The 26,233-nt window shown below is 54.5% G+C and overlaps 1 protein-coding gene across 1 annotated transcript in view; it reads right to left on the bottom strand.

Moving 5' to 3' along the window:
- Positions 1-4,170: 4,170 nt before the first annotated feature.
- COL23A1 (collagen type XXIII alpha 1 chain) overlaps positions 4,171-26,233 on the bottom strand; it is a 358,005-nt gene continuing 335,942 nt past the window's right edge. The window contains exons 9-27 of the mRNA XM_082622686.1: positions 23,770-23,886; positions 22,860-22,895; positions 22,418-22,444; positions 20,641-20,694; positions 19,586-19,630; positions 18,076-18,153; positions 15,979-16,032; positions 15,306-15,350; positions 14,361-14,450; positions 13,002-13,064; positions 12,645-12,701; positions 12,354-12,380; positions 11,374-11,436; positions 11,236-11,289; positions 11,079-11,105; positions 8,442-8,495; positions 8,062-8,148; positions 6,073-6,111; positions 4,171-5,630 (exon numbers count right to left, since the gene is read on the bottom strand). Of these exons, the coding sequence (XP_082478812.1) occupies positions 5,628-5,630; positions 6,073-6,111; positions 8,062-8,148; positions 8,442-8,495; positions 11,079-11,105; positions 11,236-11,289; positions 11,374-11,436; positions 12,354-12,380; positions 12,645-12,701; positions 13,002-13,064; positions 14,361-14,450; positions 15,306-15,350; positions 15,979-16,032; positions 18,076-18,153; positions 19,586-19,630; positions 20,641-20,694; positions 22,418-22,444; positions 22,860-22,895; positions 23,770-23,886 (1,020 nt within the window). The 3' untranslated portion in view covers positions 4,171-5,627. The remainder of the gene's footprint in view (positions 5,631-6,072; positions 6,112-8,061; positions 8,149-8,441; positions 8,496-11,078; positions 11,106-11,235; positions 11,290-11,373; positions 11,437-12,353; positions 12,381-12,644; positions 12,702-13,001; positions 13,065-14,360; positions 14,451-15,305; positions 15,351-15,978; positions 16,033-18,075; positions 18,154-19,585; positions 19,631-20,640; positions 20,695-22,417; positions 22,445-22,859; positions 22,896-23,769; positions 23,887-26,233) is intronic.

Raw genomic sequence — 26,233 nt, 5'->3', positions numbered from 1 at the left:
GTGGTCCGGGCTCCGCCCAAGCCCCGCCCCCGTAGCGGGCCCCGCCCCTGGCAGAGCGCGACTCGGAGCTACTGTTTGCCCCGCGGCCCCGCCCCCAGGTGGGCCGTTTCGAGTTTGTTCCTTAATTAAGTTGGCTGAAGAGTCTGGCGGGCTCCCCACCTCTGCGAAGTTCCTTACACAACGCCGCGCGGGAGCCGGGTTTGTGCTCGCCTCGCCTAGTGCTGCCCCGGCCCTGGTCTCGGGACGCACCACGGTCCTCGCCCTCCCGGCCGCTGCTGTTTCCTTCCCCGAGAAGTGCCCCCCGGTGACCCCGCCGCTGCTCCTGCACTCGAGGGGGGTCTCTGAGCCTCGGCAGGGGCCTCGAGCTCAGTCCCTAAGTCTCCTTCCCCGTGCATAAAATGGGATGAGCCGCAAGCGTTCAGTGGGAACGTGTGACAGGCACCCAGCCTGGTGCACAGCTGGGGCCTCAAGTAGGCAAAGCCCAGGGGCAGGATCTTGGACTCCCCAGCCCCGTGAAGGAGCAGCAGGAAGGGCAGAAGGAGGGCACAAGGCCACAGTTGGAGCTGACTGAGGAGGTCCTGGGCATGACCTCCAGGACTCCTGCTGGAATCCAGGCAGGGTGAACACAAGCTATAGCAACACTAAGAGAATCTTACAGTGTTTAGGTGGGAGGAGAGTTAGGAGGCTTCCTGAGCCTTATATATGGATAGGAAACGGAGGCTCAGAAAGGGAAAGGGCTTGTTCTTAGACACACAGCAAGTGTGCAGCAGAGGCTGGACTCCCAACTCCAGGGAGTGAGAGGAAAATGCTCCTAAGGGACTGGGAACCCGGGATAGCAGAGAGATATCCCCTCCTGGGACTTTCTGCCTTGGTGAACCCTATAGCAAGGGTGTAAGGCTGCAGCCTGAGCTGGGTGGCCTGGGCGGGCTGGGGAAAGGGAGGCTCCTGCTGTCACTTCTGTCACTTCTTCATGAGTCTCAGCCCTCTGCTTCACCCCCTCATTGCTGATTTCTTCATCTCTTCCCCCGTACAACTGTAAAATGCTTAAGGAGTTTTTTTTTGTTTTGGTTGTGCTATGAAGCTTTTGGGATCTTAGTTCCCCGACCAGGGATCGAACCTGGGCCCTGGCAATGAAAGCATGGAGTCCTAACCACTGGACCGCCAGGGAATTCCCGCTTAAGGCGTTTATTAAAGAACATTTGGAGTTTCTTTATTGTGGTAACATATATATAACATAAAATTTACCATTTTAACATTTTTAAGTGTACAAGTTCAGTGGCATTAAGTACACTCACATGCACCCATCACCACCATCCATCTCCAGAACTTTTTCTTTATTGCACACTGAATGGAGTCTCTTTCTTTTAATTGTAAAGCTGAATTGAACCTTGATTCATGAAAAAAATTCCTCCCAAATTAACCAAGAGAGGTTACTCGTGGCCTGCACGTTTTTTCTGAGGGTCAAGCCCCCGTCCCTGCATGTGAAATGTGCGTGGGAGGTCACTGGTTTTCTCAGTGGATCTCCTCCTCCTCTTTGGTAGAGAGACCAATAGGTGTCTGTACATCCTGCAGTTCCAGCGTTTAATGTAATGTGCATGCTTTTGTGTGCGTGCGTGCGTGCGTGTGTGGCAGAGGGAGTCTGAGAGCTCTCTGTGGGGCCCATCTTTGGCCCTGTCTTGAGCCCAAACACAAGCCTGTCTTGTGGCCCAGGGCAGCTCAGAAAAGTCAGGTTGGCTCAAGGACTTTTCCTGCTTTAGGGTAAAGGGTAAGAAGGCCGCAGTCAGGCCCAGCTCATATCTCACCCATTCCCGGGATGTCCAGAGTCAGGAGGTTGGAGGTCAGACCAGGCCGGGCCATTTACTGGGCCAAGAGTATCTACAGTAGGGGCAGGACAACACCAGGAAGCTTCTCCTTCTTCCTGCTCAGAGAAGCCCGTCTTTCCTTCCTCTGGTTCCATGCTAAGCACTCCTCTGTCCATATCTCATGCCCGACCTTTGAGGTACCATCGGAGGCCAAGAGGGCAGGGGAAGAGGGGAAGTGACTGAGTTAAGATTTGAAGCCAGGGCACGTCGTTTCTCAATGCAGGCAGCATTGGCATTCTCAGTGAGATGGTTCATCATTGGGCAGGACCGTCCCATGCATTTAAGATGTTTGATGTCCCTGGCCCTACTCACTAATGCCAGGAGTGTCCCCCAATCATTGTGGCAATCAAAAGCATTCCATGAATTTCTAGTAGCATCCTAGGGATTGGGAGGAAGGACACCTGGGTAAGCTCACTCCTCTCTGGCCTCAGCTTCATCTGCAAAAGGGGAACAGTCATCCTTGTGATTAGTTTAGATGCCATGGCACACAGTGGGGCTCCATAAATGTGCTTCCTTTGCTTTTGAAAGGGGTAGTTTGAGGCATAGCTGCCCTTCTTGGCAGGGGGACGTGAGGCCCTCAGTCCTTAAGGCTCAGCTGTGAGGCAGGGTGCTCCCCTGTGTCTCAGCTGGGACCTTAGCAAGTCACTCTTCTGTAGTCTTTTGTCCCCACCCCAAGCTCTTGGAGGACTCTGCAGACTAAATTTTGAAGTTTGCAGACCTGAGAATACACAGCATGAGGCCACAAGGGGGCAGCAATGGGCCATGAATGGCCCTGTCCTGCCCGAAGGAGCAAGAAAGGGACCCCCGGTGGGTATCTGGGGAAGGGGGAACATGTGGCTTTTACCCTCATGAGGTTCTGCCCGCCAGTCACCCAGCATCATGGTGCTGCTACCCACAGACTCCATGCTTTGCCCAGCAATTTGGGAAAGATAAATTGGAGGACATCCAAGAGCCTGGGTTCTGTTCCAAGCCTGCTACCATGCATCCTTGAACAGGGGACTAACCCCTTGGAGCCTCACTTTCCCCATATGTAAGACGGAAATAGTGACACCAACCACATAGGCCCTTTACAGGGCTGGTGAGGGGATCCAGTGAGTTAGCTGGGTGGAGGAAGGAGCGAATTACAAATTGCAGAGTGCAGTAGATTTGTGCGGTGATGCTGGAACTCCAAAGGACACCTGGATGTCCAGTGGTCTCCATCAGTCATCACAGCCCCTCTGTGTTTCTCTTCCTTTTCATACTACTGACTTCTCTGGTGACCCACGTGACTGGCTGAGCAGCATGGCCTGCCATTTATTGCCAGCAACTGAGGGAAACAGAGGTGGAGACTTGACCTATTCTTTCTCCTTAGCCAGTGTGTGGCTGGGCCTGTTTTGTTAGTGAGGAGGCCACGTAGCAGCGTCTGGGGGGACTACCCATACTGTGGCCTCCTTAGGCCTCAGTTCTTGGAGGGAGAAGGCTGAGACACCATCACTGCAGGCCCCTTCTTGTCTACACCCCCGTGGCCCTTGCTTGGGCTTGGAGTCAGGAGGAGAGAGGGAACTTACAACCATGGTCGTCTCCGAGTGCTTGACCTGTCCTAGGTTCTTCGTGTATTCTCACTAAACCACAGTCAGCATGGTAAGCACTGCTGTCCCATTGTACAGATGACGTGGCAGGTTGAATTTTCTAAGATGGCTGTCCATCTCCTATTCCATTTTCTCCTTAAAATATGATGTCGAAAATTTCCCCTTGAATTAGGGTGAACCTCTGATTCTGGCAGGAAGTAACACCATATGACTTCTGAGGCTTGGCTATAAAAGGTGACACAGCTTCCACCTGGTCCACCTGTGACATTCACCCTGTGAATCCAGTAGCTTCCCTGTGAGGAAGCCCAGACCACACAGAGAGGTGTTCTGGCCATCTGAGGTCCCAGAGGACAGCCAAGATCAACCGCCAGGTGTGGGAAAGCTTGAGTGACAACCGCCCAACTGAGCCCATTACCCCCAGAACTGTAAGAGAGAAACAGAAAGGATCATTGTTTTGTTTGCTTGGCCATGCCGCGTGGCTTATGGGATCTTAATTCCCCGACCAGGGATTGAACCTGGGCTCCGGCAGTGAAAGTGCCGAGTCCTAATGACTGGACTGCCAGGGAATTCCCAAGGATCATTGTTTGTTTGTTTGTTTTTTGTTTTTAAAATTAAAAAAAAATTTTTATACGGCACGTTCTTATTAGTTATCCATTTAATACATATTAGTGTATACATGTCAATCCCAGTCTCCCAATTCATCCCCCCCTCCCCACTTTCCCCCCTTGGTGTCCATACGTTTGTTCTCTACAGTTGTGTCTCTATTTCTGCCCTGCAAACTGGTTCATCTGTACCATTATTCTAGGTTCCAAGGATCATTGTTTTAAGGCAACAAATTTTAGGGTGATTTGTTAGGCAGCAGTCACAGGTCATGAGATCAGAGGAAACACAGGGGCTCATTGACATGGGTGACTGCACAGAAGGCTCAGCTGGTATGTAGCAGGGCTAGGCCTTGAGTCTGTGTCTTCCTAACTCCAAACCCCATCTTTGCTGTGAGCCTGAACTACTTCCTCTGGTTTCTGGAGTGGCTCTGGCCCAGGGAGAGTTCCCTTATCCCTCCCCACACAGCAAAAGCCAGGCTGAAACCTCACCTAGGTATGGTGCTAGGGGCAGTCTGCAAGGACAGGCATACCCAAGACACACATTTGTTGTTTATTTCACGCAACAATTTCCATCTACACAGAGAGGGGAGGCAAGTGGTTGGGCTGGAGCTGGTGGCCGGGAACCCTTGTCAGAGGTGGGGAAGCCTCTTCTCAGAGCATCATTGGCTCAGGGCATAGGTGCCCTACTTAGGCAGGCCTGGAAGCAGCCCTGAGGCTCTCTTCGTTTGCATAGCTCACTCAGAGGACTCATTTTTGGCAGGCTGACCAGAGTTCCCCTGGGTGGAAGCCTTGGGGTCGGTGAGACCCAGACTCTGAGCTTGAGGTCCATCTCCTCAGGCTGGCAAAGTCCCATCAGGTCCCTGCTGTGGGTGGTGGAGAGACAGGAACAACAGACATTCCAGCCTGGGACCTCCACATTTGGGGATCATAGGGCTCCCTGCTGCTGGGTCCATGTGGTAGTTATCACAGCCCTTGGCTTCCACTCCTGGCCGGAGGACACTTGTTCTCACGGAAGGCAGGCTGGTTCCTGAGGCCTACGGAACTTGGCGGGGGCTCAACCCCTTAGGGTGCTTCCCACAGCTCCCTGTGTCCAGCTACAAGTGGTGGGTGGGAGTCCTGTCAGCTGGCTGTGGCTGAGTGCAGAGGCCAGAGCGGCCAGGAGCAGCTGCATTTGCCATTCATGCCCTGAGCCTTTTTGGATGGCATGGATCCTGGGCTCCAGAGCTTCAGAGGGCAGGCTCTTGCAGGGCAGCAGGACAGCCAGGGTCTCTGCTAATCAGGTGACTGAAGGTCCAACCTGGCATCTTTGCAGCCTCTCCTGAGCCAGGTGCTTTCACCTTCATCTCCTTCCCGGGAAAGCTAAGTCCTGAGGGTGCCTCTCAAGTACACACTGCCCCCAGTGGGCCTGTCCACTTTCCTGGCAGCTTCACATACTGATCATTCTGGGGCTGGGCTGGGTACACTCTCAAATGTCAAAAGGCCACACGTATGGTGGTGCATCCCGTGAAAAAAGATCAATATATTACTGTTTTGTTTTTACAAAAATTAAAAATGTCCACACGGATCTGTACAGGTTGTGAGATGCGTGCTTGGGATCACTGGAAAAGGAAGGAAAGACTGAAGGTGAGGAGGGGACCGGGAAGCCCCAGAGGCCCTGCCCCTGGTCTGGGCATCCCCGTCCTGCTCATTTCCTCAGGAACAGCTGCGCCCCCAATCCTCTCATCCCAATCTCCTGGATTCCACCCCCTCTCAGGGGGGCGGTATGGACAAAATCCCAGGGGGTGCTGATGGCTTTGCACTGGCCTGGCCAGGCCAGGCGTTGAGTGAGTCCTTTATGACCAAGAGGGTGGTCTGTGCACAACCACCTAGGATCACAGCCCTGGGCCTGGGGCCACGTGATGGGAGAGTCAAATCTAGGGTCATCTTGGGGAGACCTGGCTGTTCAGTCTCTGTGTGGGGAGCAGCAGGCACCCATCCCTGAGGCCCCCTGGGCCCCCCACTCCTCCCAGCCTGCCCTGGAGACTCTCCCCTGCAAGGTACCTTATGCCAGCAGCCAGGCACGGGCAGCCCATCAGGGCCCTGGAAAGGAAGAAGGTTTCAGTGACAAGGATGGGGGGCTGGTCAGCTCCCTGTGCCCTACACACTCCTGCCCCAGGTGTAGAGAGCTGCAGCCCAGGGAGCTGCCACCTGAGGCCACCGGACCCCACTGATGCAGGGCCCGAATGCCTGCCCTGTCCACCTGGGTAGTCAGGTCATGGGACATGACAGCCCCTCTCTGTGCTTATTCCAAGTGTGCCCCCATGGGCTTTGCTGGGACATGCGTGCTGTGGGCAGAACCAGGACCCCATAGAGTACAGGGCATCATGCCAGACATCCACAGGCCAGGAGTAGGGCCTGGCCCTGGTCCTTGCGAGGGGCTGCATGGCTTTCCGTCTGGCAGCTGTGACAGTGGCTCTAACAGCTCACACTGGGGGCCTGAGAGCTCTCAGGCATGTGTCCAAGAGTATTTGAAGGACAGTCTAGGAAATGGGATTCCCTTTCGGCCTGTCCTGGTTCCCTGTGTCTGGATCTGAGTGGCAGACAGGGGAGGTTGAGGTCAGGGTGGACACTGGGCCCGGGTGGGGAGGTGTGTGGGTGGGGTTGGGGTGGGGATCGTCTGGAGGCACCAGACACAAGCAGGGGGGCAGGTTTACTCAGGTGGTCCAGAGGTGGGGAGCCGGAGACGGACAAAAGCTGACCCGTCAGTCAGCCTAGCGTCCCTGGTGGACGCCATAGTGGACAACACTTCACTCCGTTCCAAAGCACACAGGCAGACCTCAGACCCGTGGGAGCACGCCCCTGGCGCTGCCATGCATCCACCAGGGGCAGAGGCTGGGACTCAAAGGGAAGTGGGGAGGAGGGGGATGAATGGAAAGGCAGGCAGAATGGAGGAAGGCAGGGCAGATCAGCGGGCACAGGCAGCTCAGAATGCCCAGCACAGCACGGCACACGGCACACAGCAGGCCAGGCCGCGTACCGCAGGGCAGGGTCTGTTGCCCCCCGCCAGGCCCCTGGAGCCTGGCGCCCCTCGCCTGCCTCCGCATTTAAGATCCTCCTGTTTCAAAGACAAAGGCTCAATGACTTGGAGGGAAGTCTTGGCCCAGGGCCCGGGGCTGCGGGGCTGGGCCACCCTGGTCCCCTGCTGTCGCTGGCCCTTTCAGTGTGTGCTTGCCTCCTGCCCTGCTCTTTCTGTTTTTTCCCATTGCCTCCTCAAAGCCATCTCGAGCTAGGGATTAGCACCCCCATTGCATGGATGAGGAGACTGAGGAACAGAGGGCCAAATGACCCACTTGAGGTCAGAGGACTGGGTTTCGGGGGTCCCTGCTCCTGACCCCCTTTTGGAAGGGGTACACAACATGGCTCCACGTCCCCGGCGGCGAAGGCCAGATGTGAGTATCTGGTGAGTTTTAGTATGAAAACTCAGCTGTTTTGTTTCTCCTGTCTTTTCTGAGCTCCACTGGAAGAGTTTGACCTGTAAACCCTCCCTGCCTTCTAGAAAAAGAGAACCAAACTTTGGTTATTTCAGGTACTGAGTCTGGTGGGCTGTGAGAGGCTGTTGTAAAGAAGCAGGAGAGGAGAAAGGCTGTGAAGGGAAGGGGCTTTGGGGCATGTGGAGGGGATGCAGGGGATGAGTGTGCGGCTACCCAGACCAGCAAAAGCCTCCTCTGGGATGGGAGAAACCCCCAGAGAGGTCAGGGTGGTCCCATACCCTTTTAGGTCCAAGGAAGCTCTGTCCCTGACCAGGCCTCCCTCTCTATAGACAGGGTGGGTCCTCAGCCTCGCCCATGGAGGGGTCAGAACCAGAGCAAGAGGAGCCTCCATGACAGCAGAGACAGCAGGGGTGGCCCCGCAGTGTGGGGCCCCCAGGGCGGGACCCATGGGGCCCCTGGGACTTGCAGCTGAGTTCTGAGTACAGGGAAGACATGGCCCCAGCCTGGCAGGAGTCGGCAAAGACCTGGGTTGGGGCTCCCACGTCTCGCCAACACGTACCACTGGACACGGCTGGTCCAGGCCTGGGGGTCCCGGCTCGCCCTTCTGGCCTTTCATTCCTTTCCGACCGGGGACACCGCGCTCCCCCTGTGCAAGAAGGGAGATGGGGTGTGGCGGTGGCTGCCAGGCCCAGGGCGCCCCCAATGCCTCTCAGAGAGATGGGCCTGGGGCCGGCAGCCACCCCTACCCTGCTGCCCGCATCCCAGCCTCTCGGCCCTACCTGCTCCTGCCTGCCCCGCCTTCTCTCTGCTTGGGTCCTGTCTCCCGCCTCCTTTCTTTTCTGCCTGCTCCCTCCTTCTCTCCCTCCTGCTCCCTCCTTCTCTCCCTCCTGCCCCCACCTTCTCTCCAGCTGCCCCTCACTTTCTCTCCACCTCCCTCACCTTCTCTCCACGCTCGCTCCGGTCGCCTTTCTCTCCTCGAGGTCCAGGGAAACCCTGACAAAAGGATGAAAGGTTAAACCTGATGATGAAATTTGAGGTCTGTTCTGCTTATCCGTTCATCTCTGCTCCTCTCCAACCCACGTTTGCCCCTTCCCTCCACGCATATTCGTGGTACAAGCTGGACCAGCCCCAGCTCCTAGGTGACACAGATGCTGGGTACCAGGATGACTTAGAGAAAACATGCATTCAGGACACCAGCACTGCTTCCTCCAAAGTAGAACACGGTTGCTGTTTCTGGATGGAAGCCCTCAGGCAGAACCGCTAGCAAGGGGCTTTCTCTTATGTCAAGTCAGATGCAGCATGCATTGGCCCAGGCTTGGCTGGGGACAGAGACACAGGAAACCCATGTAAGTTTATATCACCATCTTCAGCAGACCAAGTAATGGTGCCCTCTGTTCTCTGACTTTGGCTCAAATTCTTATACGCCCACCCACCCATCCATCCATTTGTCCATCTGTTCATCTACCCAACCAACATTTCTAAGCATCCACTAGGAACTGGGCTTTGGGCTGAATGCTGAGGGCAGAAAATCAGATTTGATATGTTCCCTCTTATATTTATTATGTTGTTTTTAGAAATATGATACATTGATAGCCTCAAAATCTTGCTGGCTAGGGAGAGGCTGCCTCTCCCAGGGGTAGCCAACTCTTACATATAGCAAAGGGCTAGGCTGGGAGCATGCCTTTCAGATGCAAACCAACCAATCTCCCAACTACCCACTCTATCTAACTCACACACCAAGTCAATATTTCCCCTGGCCCAAATCATGCCAGGACCAGGTAGCAGGCAACAAGAGACCACCCCTATAGCCCAAAGCCTGCCAGGATTATTTAAACTAGCCAGTCCTAAACTGTTTACTCTGCTCTGCCTTGCTTTTCCCATAGAAACACCAATAAAAGCCCTGGCCTAGGCTTTTCCCTCACTCCTTACTGCCTGCCAACCAAAACTACTGCGTCTCCATGTGGCCCCATGTGGGACATGCCATTTCCCTGGGAAATGTAAGTTATAAGTTCTTCTGTCAAAGGCATTAGGCTTCTCTGTGTCATCACTAAGTCACCTCCATAAATTAAAACCCTGCAGGTACAAAGGTACACAGTCTAACACGGCAGGCAGTGGGGTACAGAAGATGATGATCAGTGGTCAGTGACAGAGGTCTGAACCGGATACCATGGGGTCCCAGGGAGAGGGGCTCTTCTGTCCAGGTGTGAGGTCAGGTAAGGCTTCCGAGGAGACTCCCCATTTCAGCAGGGCCTGGTGGAGTGGGTGCCAGGAGTTTGCCAGGTAGAGCAGGTAGGTGTGGCTTTGAGATGCCACTCTGAACTCCAGGCCTCCCAGAGAGCAGCTGTGGCCACAGTGAGTAGCTGGTGGCATGGAGTCCCTTTTGCTCCACCCCCACTACCTCCCTGGGTCCACAGCCTGAGCTGGATTCATCAGTGTCTTCTCCTGACCCTCCTCATCGATGTAACGTGGGCCTCCCAGTCAGAAAGTCAGTCTAGAGTTCTTCCTCTTCCTTGTCTGTAGGTGCTTTCCATGGTGACATTTTCTCCTTAAAGTCTAGGGTGGACGCCAGAGCCCTTGCAGCCCTGCCTGCATCTGGTCACCATTTCCCTTGCAATAGCTCCCTGATTTTCCTGGGAACCACCCTCCCTTTTCACAGTTCAGCAACTCCACCACCAGCTCCAGGATGGAGCATGTGAGCAGGCTGGCCAGTCAGGGCACTGCATTCTTACGGCAAGTGACATTTCAGCATTAACCTAGCTGGGGCCAAGGAGAGTTGATAAGACTTTTTCTCAAAGAGTAGAGAGTGAGGCAAACACCTTTCTCCAGGATTTGGACCTAGGGGGATGCAGGTCTGGAGCTCTTGGCTCCATCTCATCACCATGTGGAAACTGGAATGATGACTACACAGAGGAAGCAGAGACAAGAGAGGGTGACAGGTTGGGTCGTGTTGACACACTTGAGCCCTAGATCTATGTGTCATGCATCTGGATTTTTCAGGTATGAGTCAGCTTAAACCAGTTTAAATTGTGCTTTCTGTCTCTTGATCCAATCAACACCGGGTTAATACTTCTCCTTCTCTCCTTCCCACGGTACTGTACTAGCTGAAGCCTTGTCATCTTTCACCAGGATATTGCAACAGGCTCCTCACAGCTCTTCCCACCTCCCTACTCCAATGGATCATCCATCCATTCTCTATCCTCCATCCATCATCTATTCACTTATCATTCATACATCCATGATCCATGATCCATCATTCATCATTTATTTACATCCATCATCCATCATTTATTTACATCCATCATCCATCATTTATTTATATCCATCACTCATTTACCCACCATCCATCCATCCTTCATCCACCCATCCATCCATCCATCCATCCATCAACAAAGCACCTACTCTGGGCTGTGTGTTGGACTTAGCAATGGGGACATGGGCGGAACGAGTCCGTTGTAGTCCCAGCCATGGGGAAGGGGGATACATCCAAGCTAACCAACCAAGTTACTGGATGGGCAGCATGAGGGCAAAACTGACACATGGGAGGGACCCGGTCACAGTGAACGGTGAGATACTTACATCTAGTCCTGGCTCCCCGGGTCTGCCCTGAGAAGAGACAAAGAGGAGATGTGAGGGGGCTGAGAAGGAGGTTCTGGGAACACAGCTGCTGGGAAGTTCAGCCCTGTGAATTGTCCACAGAACCTGAACTTGGGGGGCATTAAAGGAAGGTTGTTACCTTCTCTCCTTTGGTTCCTGGCAGCCCAATAAGGCCTGGTGGGCCAGCTGGCCCCTGGGTGGAAAAGGAATGGGTCAAGAGGCATGACAGTTATAGAAATTAGCACCTCTGAGGACAAACAAGGCTCATGACACTCACAGGCAGGCCACTGGGTCCTCTCTCACCCGACATGCCCTTCTCTCCCTTTGCTCCGTCCAGGCCCTGGAAGCGAAGGGGAGACATCAGTTAAGGGGGCCAGACAGATGGCAGGACAGGGAAGCTTGGGGCCTGAGCGGGAACCGAGGTGTACAGGGCAGGACAGACTCCGAGCTCTGACAGGCCTGGCCCTGGCTCCCTTCTTGTGCAAATAATCCGAATGTGGGTGTGCACGTTTTACCTTTTCTCACATGTGGGCTTTTTCAGTAATCATAGAAGGTGGTTATGGTCACACCTATTTCACAGATGAGGAAACAGAGGGACAGAGAGGGGCAGGGACAGGCCCAGTTGTACAGCCAGGAATTGGCAGGGCTGAGTGGCAACTGCGTTTCTGAGTCCCAGTCTTGGACCGCATCCCTGACAGCAGCTGATTCTTCTAAACATGATCTGGGGAGGCCTCGGGACAAAACAGAACCAGAAGCAGCACATCTGGTCAGGCCACATGCCCGGCCCTACTCAGCTCTGGGATTCCATGATTCTGAGGTCCCATTCAGCCTCTGATCTCGGGAAGCAGAGATGTGCTCTCCCCCAGGGTAAACTAGGGAGATGCAGGGAGGCCAGCTGGCCTCTCTGGGACAGGGCACACGGACAGGCCACACTCATGGCTTTAATTTAAGAGCAGAGGACACGACTTTATGTAATATACACCAAACCCAAGACCTCATATCCAGGTGTGGGCAGTTGAGAGACAGATATGCACTAGGGGAGGAGGCAAGGAATGGAGAGGCCAAGTGTTGGGTGGGGGGCATCAGTGGGATTATTCTACAGGGAATTGGGAATGGCCAGGCCCTGGGAAGATGCAGGGCTGGTCCAGGGCCGAGCATGGGGCCCTTGCTTTGCCTACTAGCAAGACGTTTTGGAACTGTCCAGGCTGTGAGCCTGCAGCAAGTGGGAGGGGTTCCTACCCATGCTTTAGGACTCACCTTGGGACCCTGGATTCCCTGAAGGCCCTGGAGGAGGAGGGGAAAGCAGGTCAGAAAGGTCATCAGGCTGGGTCCAGACCTCCAGGTCAGGCCCTGTTGCAGTGGCCACATAGGCTTGCAGGCCACTCACTGGCCCCTGTGGCCCTGACCTCTGTGGCCTCCCAAGCCCAGACTTGGGCTCTGCCCTCCTTGTCTGATGTGCCCCCTCCCCCCTGGGGTATCCTCTCCTCCCCTGGGCCTGAGCCCACCACCCTCTTCTTATCCCAGCTGCTTCAAGCCAAACATTCTTACCATGGGGCCTGGGGGACCAGGGGGGCCTGGGGGCCCTGGTTCCACTATGATCTGGGCCTAGGAAGGGTCAGAGGTGGATTAGTCACCCATCGCCCCGTCATCCCTCACTCACCCACACTTGAGTTCATCGGATGTTGGAGGAGCACTGCCTGGGTGTGGGCGCCGAGCTCCCTGCTGCCCCCAGGAGGGCACTGCCTGGTGGGAGGACCAGTGCTGGCCTTTGGGTTCAAAGACAGGCCTCAGGCTCCCCCTCCCCCTCCCTCACTGTCCTGGGCTTGGTCAGGCCAGGTGGCCCTTGTGTCCCAAGGCTCAGGGCCCCAGCCAGCCCTCAGCAGAGATCCTCAGCAGCCCCCTTACCAGACTCTCCGGTAGGTCGTCAGATGCCGGATCTCCCTTCTCCCCCTTGGGGCCGTCGGCACCCTGCAGGATAGGATGGCCTTGAGCCTTTTCTGTCCATCACCAAAATCACCATCCGTGGGGCTCAGCACCTCCCCGTCCTTCCCCCATAAGGCTTCTGGGCAGCAGCAATAAGTTGGCCTTTGCAGCTTAAAATAGTTTTCCTTAAATCAATGGGTTTGTTTCCTGTGGGGCGGGGACAGCCAGGGGCTCTGGAAGTAAAGACCCGGAGTTCAAATCCTGGCACCAGCTCTCTAGCTGAGTAAGCCTCATGGATGGACAATGGATATGTAGTGGCGTCAGCTCTTCACATCTAGCCACGCACAACAAGAGCAGTGATAAAAATGATGGTGACAGAGGGTACTTATCACATGTTAGCCAATCATTCTCAGCCCTGTTCATGTGTTCCCTTGTAGGAGTGGGAGATTATCACCCCCATTTTAATTAAATTTAATTAATTAATTTTTAAAAACATCTTTATTGGAGTATAATTGCTTTACAATGGTGTTTTAGTTTCTGCTTTATAACAAAGTGAATCAGCTATACGTATACATATATCTCCATATCTCCTCCCTCCCACCCTACCTATCCCACCCCTCTAGGTGGTCACAAAGCACCGAGCTGATCTCCCTGTGCTATGCGGCTGCTTCCCCCTAGCTATCTATTTTACGTTTGGTAGTGTATATATGTCCATGCCTCTCTCTCACTTCGTCCCAGCTTACCCTTCCCCTCCCCATGTCCTCAAGTCCATTCTCTATGTCTGTGTCTTTATTTCTGTCCTGCCCCTAGGTTCTTCAGAACCATTTTTTTTTTTAGATTCCATATATATGTGTTAGTATATGGTATCTGTTTTTCTCTTTCTGACTTATTTCACTCTGTATGACAGACTCTAGGTCCATCCACCTCACTACAAATAACTCAATTTCGTTTCTTTTTATTCACCCCCATTTTAGAGCTGAGGAAACTGAGGCCCAGGGAGGTTAGGTCACTTGTGCAGGGTTCCAGAGTCAGTAAGAGATGGAGCAGGATGCAAACATGGGCTGTCAGAGCTCCCAGTCTAACCACCGGACACTAGGCAGGGCCTCCTTATTTCACCTTAAGGAGGCCTTGGGAGGTAAGTGGTAGGTCCTTCTACAGAGGAGGAAGTGGGGGCTCAGAGTCAGGGCAGACCAGAGCTTCCCTTCAAAGGCCTGGTGGGCCAGGGCTGGGCTGAGACTAGGACCATAGGACCCCAGCCCCTGGCAGCCACTGTGGGGGGCACGCATTCACCTTGGGACCCCCGCATGGGGCAAGTAGGGTGAGGCCCACCCAGCCACGTACCGGGAGGCCTGACAGGCCCATCTCTCCTGCTTCCCCTTTGGGTCCTATCGGCCCGGCTTCTCCGGGGTCTCCTTTCTGTCCTTTGGGACCCTGAAAATCGCAGAACAAGGTACAGTAGGCACTTTCCCTCCGCCCCACGCTGGCAGGTCCCCAGAGCTTAGTCCAGGCCAAGCCAGACCCCCACCTCCTCCTTGTGGGTCCTCCCCTCCAGACCAGGTGATGAATGAGCAGATGGGCCTGGTCGGAGACAGGGAAGGGACAGCCCCTGGTCTGCCTCACTGCAAGCAGGGGTGCAGGGTGGGGCAGGGGGCAGAGGGGGTGCAGCAAGTGGGACTGGGACTGGGCAGCTACCAAGGGGCGCATATGGGGTTTGGGGCCAACCTTGTGCTCACGTCTCAGGAGCCAATGGTGGGAGCCCCACATACAACCAACCATCCCTCAGTCACCCTTCCAGCCACTGTATTCCCTCATTCAACCAATTTTGTAATGTCCACTGTGTGCCACACACGAGGGACCCAGTGCTAAAGCACACCCACGAATGTTAAGTGGTTCTCATGGACACTGTCAAGTCTATGTAGGATCACACACACACGTACACTTGGAATAATATTAATGACAGTGATACTTTTAGCTAACATTTGAAGACTCTTTGCTATTACATGCGGGCACTGCTCTCAAGTGTGTTCCATACACAGTTACTTAACCCGCATGGCAGCCCTGTTACACCATCTTCACCTGTGGGTGAGGAACTAAGTCTGCCAGAAAGTGAGTAGCTTGCCTGAGGTCTATGGGCAGAACCGGGATTTGCACACAGGCTCCAGAGCCCACTCTGTTCTGTTGCCTCTCTCCAATTCTGCACACACACACACACACACACACACACACACACACACACAGTCTGACACCAGGCACCAGCATCACCAAGGAAATGAAAGGCCCATAGACCTTCTCTCCATCGATTCCCGGAGCACCAGGCAATCCAAGTTCGCCCTGGAAGGGAATAGACAGCAAGGGGGGTTAGGGTGTCCCACAGCCCCTGGCAGGAATCTGTAGCCAGGCTGCTTCCCCTGACCAGCACACCAGCCCTGGGTTAGGTCCCTGCAGTTGGAGCTTCAAGAAGATGCCCACTGGGTGTCCAGTACAGTGCCAGGCACCGACCACCCTCTCCTCCATTTCCTCAGCCCCTATGGGCAGGTGCAGCCCGTGGCTATAGTAGGTTGGTAGGTTACAGATTTGGAAGCTGAGGCTCCAGGCCACACAGCCCGGGGATGATGGCAGAGACCAGACCCTGCCTGATTTCAAAGTCTTGGGCTCCTTCTCCTGAGCCAAGGGGGCAGGTGTAAACGATGCACACAGGCCATAGGAATGCCTATGTAATCTACAGGACTTTGTGACTTCATGAGGGGCCCATTTATGGATTACACGTGTGAATGATCCCAGGGAGAACCCAGGGCCAGGAAGAAGGCACCCCGCTTGGTTAGGAAGGAGCAGGGCCACTTTCTCTGAGCCCCAGAAGCCAGGCCAGGGTGCTGGGAGAGAAGCAGAGGCAGAAGGGAGAGGGGAGGTGGGCCCTGGAGACAGGGGCCTGGGGGGACCACATAGCTACATCTGCACTGACCTTGGCTCCAGGGATCCCTGGTGGCCCGGGGGGCCCCTGTGGCCCAGGAGGACCCTGTGTATGAAAGTTAAGGGATCAGTATTCAGGTGGGGCCTCCCCATCACTCCCCACCCACCCCTACATCTGGAGGCAGCAGTGACCCTTATAGCTCCCTTCCCACCTAGTCAGGTCAGGCTTTGTGTCTTGGGGGAGGCCAGGCAGACCGCACCAGGTATCGGGTAAGACGTCACAGTGTCTACTTGCCACGAAGGGCCCAGAACCCCTCTGCCCTCAGTATACGTTTTGTCTCAACACACTCCTGCTCAAGATCCTGCAATGGCTCCCCATTGCCTCTACCTTGCTGGCATTCAAGGCCAGCCAAAGATCACATTCCCACCCGTGGCCTAGCACCGTGCTCTCTGCCTCTCCTGTGAACTCTGGTGCCGTCTGCTGGTCCTGGGCATCCCTCGGTTTCACTGGGAGGAGATGGTGTCTTCACTCCCAAATTCCTGTCCCCACCCAGGACTCCCACAGGCCCGCTGCCCACCATCACCCCCCACACTCATGCCCCTTCACAAAGGCTGCAGCTGCCCAGCCCCCAGCCCAGCAAGTTCCAGGTCTCTTCCCTCCACCTCCTCTCACGAACCTGTCCCCACTTTTTAACAACTGAGGTATAGTTAATGTACAATATTATATGTTACAGGTGTACAAAATAGTGATTCAAATTTTTAAAGGTTATACTCTAGTTATAGTTATTATAAAATATTGGTTATGTTCCCTGTGTTGTACAATATATCCTTGTAGCTTATTTTAAACATAATAGTTTGTACCTCTTAATCCCTTACCCCTATATTACCCCTCCCCACTTCCTTCTCCCCACTGGTAACCACTAGCTTGTTCTCTATATGTGTGTCTTATTTTTTGTTATATTCACTAGTTTGTTGTATTTTTTAGATTCCACATATAAGTGATATCATATAGTATTTGTCTTTCTCTGTCTGACTTATTTCACTTAGCATAATACCCTCCAAGTCCATCCATGTTGCTGCAAATGGCAAAATTTCATTTTTTAAAAATATCTGAGTAGAATTCCATTGTATGTGTGTGTATATATATACACACACATCTTTATCCGTTCATCTGTTGATGGACACTAAGGTTGCTTCCAATATCTTGAAACCTGCCCCTTCTTGTTGGCTCCTCCACTGGGATACCCCTGGTCTTACAACCTTCCTCCATTCCACCCACCCTTCTCCAGGTTCAGGCCCAGCACATGCCTCCCCGGTGGCCTCCCTGCCTCTAGCTATCCCCACCTTCCACACCATTCCCTTCACCCCTCTATGTCTGCCCACTGCCCATCGAATCCAGTCATTGTCCCCATCTGGCATCCAAAATCCACTCCCCGCCTCTCTGAGCTCATAGGGGTTCTCCATGCGGCCCTTGGACAACCATGCACATGCACGTCCTTGGGCCACATCACACCACACCACGCCATGCAGGCCTGGGGTGGGCACCGTTACCATCAGCTTGTGCTCGCCTGAGGCCTGTAGGAGATAACTGAAATTGAAGCTCAGGTGGGATTAGGTGCTGACACCCAGGCTTGTCTCTGAGGACCACCTCTCCCCAGCCCAGCTCCCCTCCCTGGTACCTGTGAACAGCTGGCACCCAACCCCTCACTCCACTGATGATGCGTCCCAAGTTTGCCCAGCACTGGGGCAGGGCTCAGAGGCCACACATCTCCTGAGCCTCCCGGTGCAGCCTTGCCACACTCTTCTCCCCCAGAGGTCATTAGAAGACCCAGCCCCCTCCAGCCTGTGTTCCCTAGGAAGGCCCTGGGAGGCCCTGCCTCCTGCTTCTGAAGGGTGAGCTTCCCTTTTTGCCTTGGCCTCTGAGGAGCTCAGGGCCCCATGGGCCCCATTTACAGCAGCTCTCTCAGCATCGTGTGGGTCTCCACACAGTGCTGACTTCCATATCAGACACCCGGTGAATGTGGAGGCTTTGTGTTAAGCTGTCACTGGTCCCTTGTGTAAAGAGGTGCAGGACTTATACACAAAGTAAATGGATATTCCCTCAGGAAAAGAACAGCAAGGGTGTATCAGGGTCTACCAGGAACACTACCATAAGGGCATCCAAGATCCTGCCATCGTAGTCAATTACCACCGTGTCTCCTTGCTCACCCTTGAGGCCTGGGGGACCCTGAGGCAGAAAGAAGAGGAAGAATTTCAGGGAAAAGCATGGTAGTCATTTCTGTCTCACCCACCCAGAGAACCTAGTAACCAGGGCTGCACACAGGCCAGTGAGCTGTGGGTCAGCTCTCAGCTGTACCCTGGGCGGCCCCAGCATGGTGTCTTCTTGCATTCTCTCAGGCACTGGCACCCTGACTGAGCACTCCAGGGGCCAGGCAGGGGGTAACACAAGGGAAGGGGGATGCCTGGGGCCAACTGAGGAACACACCTCCGCCTAGCCTGGGGGTGGCTGCGATTTGCCTTCACGTGGGAACTGAAGCCCACTGAGGCCCATCCCTGCGTTCTTGAGAGAAAATGGAGAGTCTTATTTTGATGTGAAGTGCTTCAGATTTTTAAATGTTGACAAACAAACAAAAACACCCGAACCCTCCAAAACACTGTGCGGGCCAACTAAAGACGTGTTGGCTGGATGCTGCCCTTTTACCTCAGTTTCTTAACCTCAGGTGGAGACTGCACACACCAGGCACTGACACTCCCATTCGCTCCTGGTTCTGAGCACACCACCCCCCTACACACATGTCCACATGTATGTGTCTGCACATGCATGTGTCCACACAGGCACGCGTCCACACAGGCATGTGCACTGCTGCTGGAACCTCACCTTTCCTTCAGAACCTCACCTCCCCACTGGACTCTTCTCTGCTAGGAGAGCAGCGGGGTCTGTGAGCACTTTGGTCAGGCCTGAGGCCATCTGCGCAGGATGGAGAGACCCAGGCCAGGGCATCATTTGCCAGCTGCCTCCACGGTTATGGCCTTCACGGAACTGTAAGGTGTACACTGAATTCCCACGCTCAATGCTTAATCCAATTCCCTGGCCACCTGCACGATCAGGCTGCGGGCTTAGACCTGTGTTTTGGAGGAGGAAGGCAGCCTCTGGGAGCATAAGGGGGATGTGATTGCTCGAAATCACAGGGCCAATAACAGGGTCTGGGATGTAGTTCTAAAAGTGTGTTGATAGGGTCTCATCACAAAAGATCTGGGACCAGCTGCGGTGGCTGTGCTCCAGAGACAGGGGTGAACGGTGATGTGGGGCTGGGGGTAAGGCAAGGCCCCACAGGGGGAGGGTAATGCCGTATGTCACAAATCTAGGTCTATGCTTGAATATGCCAAGAAAAGAGTCTGGGAGGGCAGACACTTTCCTGGGGAGGAGGAGAAGAGGGGAGAGGACGGGACTCTTATTTTCACATCCATAGTTGAACATTTTGCCAAAAGCATGTATTATGACACTAAAAGCAAAAAAAAAAAAAAATCACTAATGAATTATTATTATTAAAAAAGACTCCCAGTTCCTGCCATCTCTTCTGAGGTCTCTGGTGGACAGGGGCTTCGGAAGGAATCAGGCCCCTGGATCCCACTGCTGTGGCTGGGGGAAGACTGCTTACCCGCGGCCCTGTGGCTCCATCGGCGCCTGGCTGGCCGGGCTCCCCCTGTGGAGATGCATGGTTGCAGCCAGGTGTGCAGGGCTGAAGCCAAAAGTTCCCCTGCCCCCTCTAGTCCCCTCTTCCCCAAAGGACACAGGGCCTAGTGGACATGACTGGCATCCCAGGAATGGGGCTCCCTGAGGGAGGGCCTATGAGACCTTCCTCTGACCCCTCGTTGTGTAGAGATGGGCCACTGAGGCCCAGAAGCCCAAGGCTACACAGTGGAGGCCTCATCACCCACCTAGACCCACTGCCACCCACCCCCAGGTGGTCTTCTGATTGCCAATCAAACAAGACCCCTGGGCCTGGGACGTCCCGGACTCCCAACTTAAAAGGGCAAATTGGAGGTGAAACCCATCTCCCCCGTGATGGGCCTTTGGGAACCAGAGCAGTGGACCGTGATGTCACCTTGGGCCCCAGGGGCTCTGTCCATGCCATTCTCTCCCTGAGGCCCCGCGCTCCCTGGCTTGCCCTGCAACAGAGGCGTGTGCTGTGAGAGAGCGCTGGGGGCAGCCTGGGGGCCGCCTGGGTCTGTGGGCTTCCGGAGTAGTTCCTGAGAACGTGCCTGAGCCCACCCAGGGGTTGGGGGGTGTGGGCTCAGTGCAGCCCAGAGGACTCAGGACCAAGGCCCCTTCTGGTTTGGTCTTGGTGCATGGTTGGAGCAGCTCAGGGGCTCAGCCAGTTTGGAGGCAGGCTGGCCAGGATTTGGTGGTTGTCTTAAGGGGTTGGGGAAGCAAGGAAGACCCCCAGTTCCTGCCTTGGGGACTGGGTAGAGTGGGGCCACCTAAGATGGGAACCAGAAGACTTGAGGGTGTGAGGGGAGGCAAATGGCTTGGGTGGTTTGCCAGGCCCGTTGGTGAGTGGGACCCTGGCCTTACTGCTTGCCTCCCTCTGGCCTGTCCTGGTCATCAACCCATGTGCCATGATGTGAAAGGGCTGTGTAGAGCTTCACCAGGCAGGTGGGAACTGGGGAGGTGGGAGGCAGGGGGACCACTGAGGGAGGGACATGTACCTACCTTGGGCCCTGAGGGTCCTGGGAGCCCTGGCTGGCCTGGTGTCCCATCATCCCCCTGAGGAGAGAACAGTGGAGGCTGCAGCCCTCAACCTGCACACACTGGCTGGGTCCTCTGGCAGTCAGTTGGCCATCCCCCCTCTGTACTCCCCAGCACACCAGTCCACTCCTGGCAGCAGCTCTGGTCATACTGGGTTGGGGCAGTGCCCCTCTCCCCTCCTCGTCCCTCCAGGGCAGGGGTGGGGTCAGATCCACCTCTGTCCCCTTTCCCCACTAGCCCAGAGCACACCTTGGCAGGTGTGTGCAGAAGGAATGGATGGGTGGGTGAAGGAGAGGGAATTCATTCCCTCCATCAGCAAACATCTCTGAGCACCCTCTGCAGGCCAGGCAGATGGGGTCCCTGCTCAATGAGTCAGAGGAGACCGAGGGCAAGGAAATATCCAGATAAATTCATAGGCCCATGCCGAGAAGTAGACAAGAGAATATAAGAGAATGGTGGGATAGAGAGGGACTCAGGGAGAGCATGTGTTTCAGTAGGTGGCTGGGGATGGTCCCCCGGGGGAGGGGGCAGCTTTGCTGAGCCCAGTAGGAGGAAGAGGAGGAGGAGTCCTGGCCACGGGAAGCAATGGGGGAAGATTCATCTGGGTCAGTGGTTCCCAAACTTGAGCACACGTCAGCACCACTCAGGGGGCTGCCTGAACAGAGCACGCCCACCCCCAGTGTCTCTGACTCGGGGCCTCTGGGATGGGCCCCGAACACACATGTCTAATGAGCCCCCAGTGACACTGATACTGCTGATCTAGGGATCACACTTTGAGAACCAGTTTGACGTGGGAACAAATCTGATATGTTTGAGTAATTGTATGTGTTTGAAGTATTTCTCTAAGAGTGAGTGAATGAGTGAATGAATGAATGAATGAGATCCTGGCTTCAGAGACAGAGGTCAGAGCCGCCACCCACAGTCAGGGCTTAGGTTGGGTTCCGCCGTGCCCAGCCCCTGCCCTTCTCTCCAGCCACTTCCCACATCCCTGCCAAGAAGGCCGTCCACAGCCACCCCCACCTTCTTTCCAGGAACACTGGGCTCACCCTGCAGGGGAGACAGTGGGGATGCAAGAGATGTCAGAGCCACCTGGACACTAGGCACCTACTCCTCTGGTAGAAGTGGCCCTGATGACCCCCATCCAGCTCAGCCCAGAGACCCCGAGCCCCTCAGAGAGATGCATGTGGGTGCTGGGGCTGACGGTCTTGGACTCCACTCTGACCCTGACCTGGTCCCTCCCAAGCTGAGTGACCCTGGGCAAGTCACTGCTCCTGAAAGAGAGGCCCTGACTCCCCCAGCCTCAGAGGGTGGTTGTGAGATTAGAGGGAATGCATTGAAGGCCCTTGACTCCCAGCAGGCACTCACTAAACAGGGCTCCTCTCCCACCTTTCCCTCCTGCTCAGTCCAGGGGCTCTGGCTCCTTCATGGAGGACCATAGCCTGCCTTCCCACCCTGGCAGGTGCTGCTCAAGGAGGGAAGAAAAGAGAGCTGACAAGTTAATGGATTTTATTATTCGATCCTCACAACCTGCTGTGAAGGAAAGGCAGGAAAAGTTTATCATGACCCCATTTGACAGATGAGTAAACTGAGGCACAGAGAGATGGAAGTCACTTGCCTAAGGTTACAGAACTTGGTCTTCTAACCCTGCCACTTTGGCTTCAGTGGGGGCAGGGGAGGGGAAGGTGGTGGGGTGAGGGAGCCCCCCACCCCCAGGCCTGAGATAGGAGTGAGAGGAACTTACCTTGGGCCCTGGGGGTCCACTCGGGCCCTGGAATGAGAGAAGAAGGGATGTTAAACGTGATCCCAGACAGGGCTCCCGGGCTGTCTTCCTTAGCATCCGTGTTTTATAAAGGGTGACACCAAGTCCCAGAGGGCAGGCAGGGCTGTCTCTGGAACCCGGCTGTGCCACCCGTTCGTATTTTGGACAGAAATCTGCTTTAGATCTCAAGCAGTGACAAGTGGACTGCAGGCTGCCTCCCAGGGGTCTGGGTCTGTGAGAACTCTGCTGGGGCTGGAGTCCTGGCCCATCTGCTCCCCACAGGTGGTGGGGGGCAGGAGTGCAGGTGTGCACACACATACAGCCGCACACCCAACCCCGGTGTCGGTGTGTGTGGGAGAGAGGCTTCTGGGCCTGGAACCACGGTCCTGCCAGCCTGGGCCTCTGAAATGCCCTGGATACTGACCGTCTCGCCATCTTGTCCAGCTTCTCCTTTGGCACCCTAAGGAGGCATAAGAGGAGAGCAATGAGGGGAGGCAGGGGCTCACAGTTGACTGAGCCCCCATCTCCCGCCAGACCCTGGGCTGGGGCTGCAAGTACACCTTGTCCTCACCAAACTTGTGAAAAGTGGGCATCACTGTCCCCACCCCACAGACAAGAAAGTTGAGGCTCAGGGAATTATATGCCCAACATGACAAGGAATTGGTGAGCCAATTGAGTAGCTGCCCTGACAGGGGACCCTGGCGGCAGTGTGGTGGAGGTGCCAGTTCTGCATTGGAGGGAAGGTACAGGTTGGAGCCCCTGGGTGGAGGAAAGAGGCAGTACAATGAGATCTGGCCTCCGGTAGTGGGGTTAGGATGATGGGAGGACAACCGAGGCTTAGTTAGTACTGGGGAGAAAGAGAGAGAGAGGTAAAGAACAAATAGAGAGAGAAAAAGAAAGAGAGAGAGCTTGAGAGGGAGAGAGAGAGAGAGAGGGAGAAGAGGTTGGTAGAGATCTGCAGACACAGCAGCCTCATATGGGTCTCAGGGTGTGGACTGGGACTGAGACTATAACCAAGGTTAGGGTCTATGAATCTATGTGGGGTTAGAGTGTGGGGATAAGAGTTGGGTCAGAGTCTGTAAGGGTGAGAGTTAGGGTCTGGATAACAATCTGAATTGGGGGTGTGGATCTGGATTTGGGAGTGAGTTTGGGGTCAAGGTCTAAATTGGGGTTAAGGACCAGGTTAGTGTCAGATTTAAGGTGTGACTGGAGTAAGAGTCTGGGTTGGTGTTTGGGATAGGGCTAGGGTTGGCATTGATTCTAGGATCAGGGTTTGGAGTTTTGGTAAGTACAGAACTATGTCCTGGGTGGTCTAGCTCCATGCTCTCTCTTACCACTGGGCCTGGTGCTCCCCTGGGGCCATCTTTCCCAGTGTCGCCAGGAGGGCCCCGGGCCCCAGGGGGTCCTGGGGGCCCTGGAGGCCCAGCAGCTCCATCTTGCCCTTGATCTCCCTGAAAGAGATGGGGCCCAGCATGACTCTGAGGCTGAGGGGAAGGGGTTCTGGTCTCCAGAGAGAGGCCTCCTCAGATGGGCGGCCAGATGCCTTCGCCTTCCCAGCCCTCAGCAGGCTGAGAGGAAAGGGGTTTGTTATTGGGCCTCCTGCCACTTCTTGGTGGCCACACAAAGGGACAGGTCCCTATACCTCTGCATAAGAGGCCAATAGGATCTTGTACACTCCACGGCATGCTCCATGTCTCCAGCTCTCAGTGCCTGAGGCCCAGCTACGGTGTTTAGGTGAGAGATGAGACACACTAGTTGTGGGACAAAGCACAAGTGCCCAACCAGCCCCCTTCCTTCTGGAATGGGGACTGCAAGCCTCCTGAAAGACTTTCCTGGTTGGTCACCTCCTGCTTTATTAAGTGATAGAGGCACACTCTTGGGGCATTTGTCCCAGATAAACAGAAACACGTTCACACAAAAGCCCCGTACATGAATGTTCACAGCAGCTTTATTCATAATAGCTCCAAACAGGAAACAATCCAAATGTCCTTCAATGGTGAATGATTAAACAACTGGGGTACATCCATGTCATGGAATACTGCTCAGCAATAAATAGAAAGGGACAAAGTACTGATACATGCAGCAACTTGGATGCATCTCAAGAGATTTATGCTGAGTGAAAAAAGTCAATCTCAGAAGGTGGCTACTAGGTGACTGCATCTACATGAGATTCTTGGAATGCAAATTTATAGAGATGGAGCACAGATTAGTGGTTGCCAGGGGTTAGGGATGGGGGCAGGGAGGGAGGTAACTGCAGCTATAAAAGGATAGCAGGAGGGATCTTTGGGTGGTGGTTGCACGAATCTCAAGGGTGATAAAATTGCATGGAAATAAGTAGCTGCACAAATAAGTAAAATGGGTGAAACTGGAATAAGGTTGGCAGATTATATCAGTGTCAATTTCCTGGTTGTGAGATTGTACTACAGCAATGCAAGATGTCACCACTGGGGGAAACTGGATGATGGGTACACGGGGTATTATTTATTACAACTGCCTGTGAATTTTTAATTATCTCAAAAAAAAAAAAAAAGAGCGACAAAGGACCACACCGTCTCTCTCATGCAGCACCAAATCGCTCACTCTTGGCGGTGTTAGTAATGGGTCAGACCTCAGGCAGCCAGAGCCCTCACCTTGTGGCCCCACCTGCAAGGAGGAGAGGAGGAGAGACCACAGTGCCCCCAGCACTGCCTGCGGCCTCAGTGGTGCCCGCCCAGCACTGGCTCAGGGCACAGTAATGTGGCACATCTGGCTCAGTGCCAGCAGTTCCTAACCTTCCTGTCACCAGGAAAGGAAGAAGCCTTTTGTGGCCTGGGCCCCTGCTGTGTGCCAGGCGCTGAGGAGTGAGGCCTACCTGGAGGTTATCTCACCCAGCCCTGCGACCACCTGGCCAGGGCACTGCTATTGTCCCATTTTACAGATGGAGTAGCCAGGGGTCAGAGAATGTAATCATTTACCCAGGGTTATAGAGCTAGGAAGGGCACTGTGTCCTCTGGCCAGTGAGGCAAGAGTCTCTTTTAGACAGTATTTTTCATCTGTGACCCCATGATATGAGAGAACTTGGTTCTCTAGACCACTGCACTTAAGACAGAGCTCACTTGTTTTCCTAATTAAAAAATTAACGGAAGCTCTCAGTGTCCACCACGCAGATCTTCTGATCAGTCTGACTCAGCCAGGGTCCTGACCACGAAGATAGAATTCCAGCCAAAAGACAACTGAGTTTGGTAAGGTCACCCAACCAGAGTGGCAATAGTGGTGGGTCATTCCTGTCTCATTTTACACTGTGTTAGGAATCAGTTGAAGATACCCCGCCCCCTGCTGCTCCTTTACTAGCTCAAGGGCTCAGGGTGGGAACCACTGGCCTGGAAGCTCCTTATCAAGGCAGAAAATGGGTGTAGATACTTGAGCAGGTTCTAGAGGGGGTTTAGGGTCTTCTCCCGAGTTACTTGGAATGAGGCTGGTCAGCCTCCTCCTCCTCCTCCTGCCAGGATCGGATGGCTGAGGTCTCCCCCTGGGAATGTGGGGTGAGTCGAGGGGAGTGCACACACCAGCAGCCCAGACTCCGCCAGTCTACCTTGAGGATTCGGCGATTGTACACGTGATGGTCTCTACTTATAAATCCTGGACTGAGCCTCGGGAAAACCATCTAGTTGGCAAACAGGTGTGTGATGAGAAAGGCAGGAGGGTGATTTAGAAATGACCAGGCTATTTCTGGAGGCAAAGCCACTTAACCCCCCTGGAGAGAGGAAGCCTGGTCATTGGAAGTGGCGGACCACATTCTCCAAACATGGGTGCTATCCT

Source organism: Mesoplodon mirus, assembly GCF_964341445.2.
Source record: "Mesoplodon mirus genome assembly, chromosome: 5".
Classification (NCBI taxonomy): domain Eukaryota; kingdom Metazoa; phylum Chordata; class Mammalia; order Artiodactyla; family Ziphiidae; genus Mesoplodon; species Mesoplodon mirus.
The sequence above is the reverse complement of the archived record's forward strand: the minus strand, read 5'-3'. Positions and strand labels throughout refer to the sequence as shown.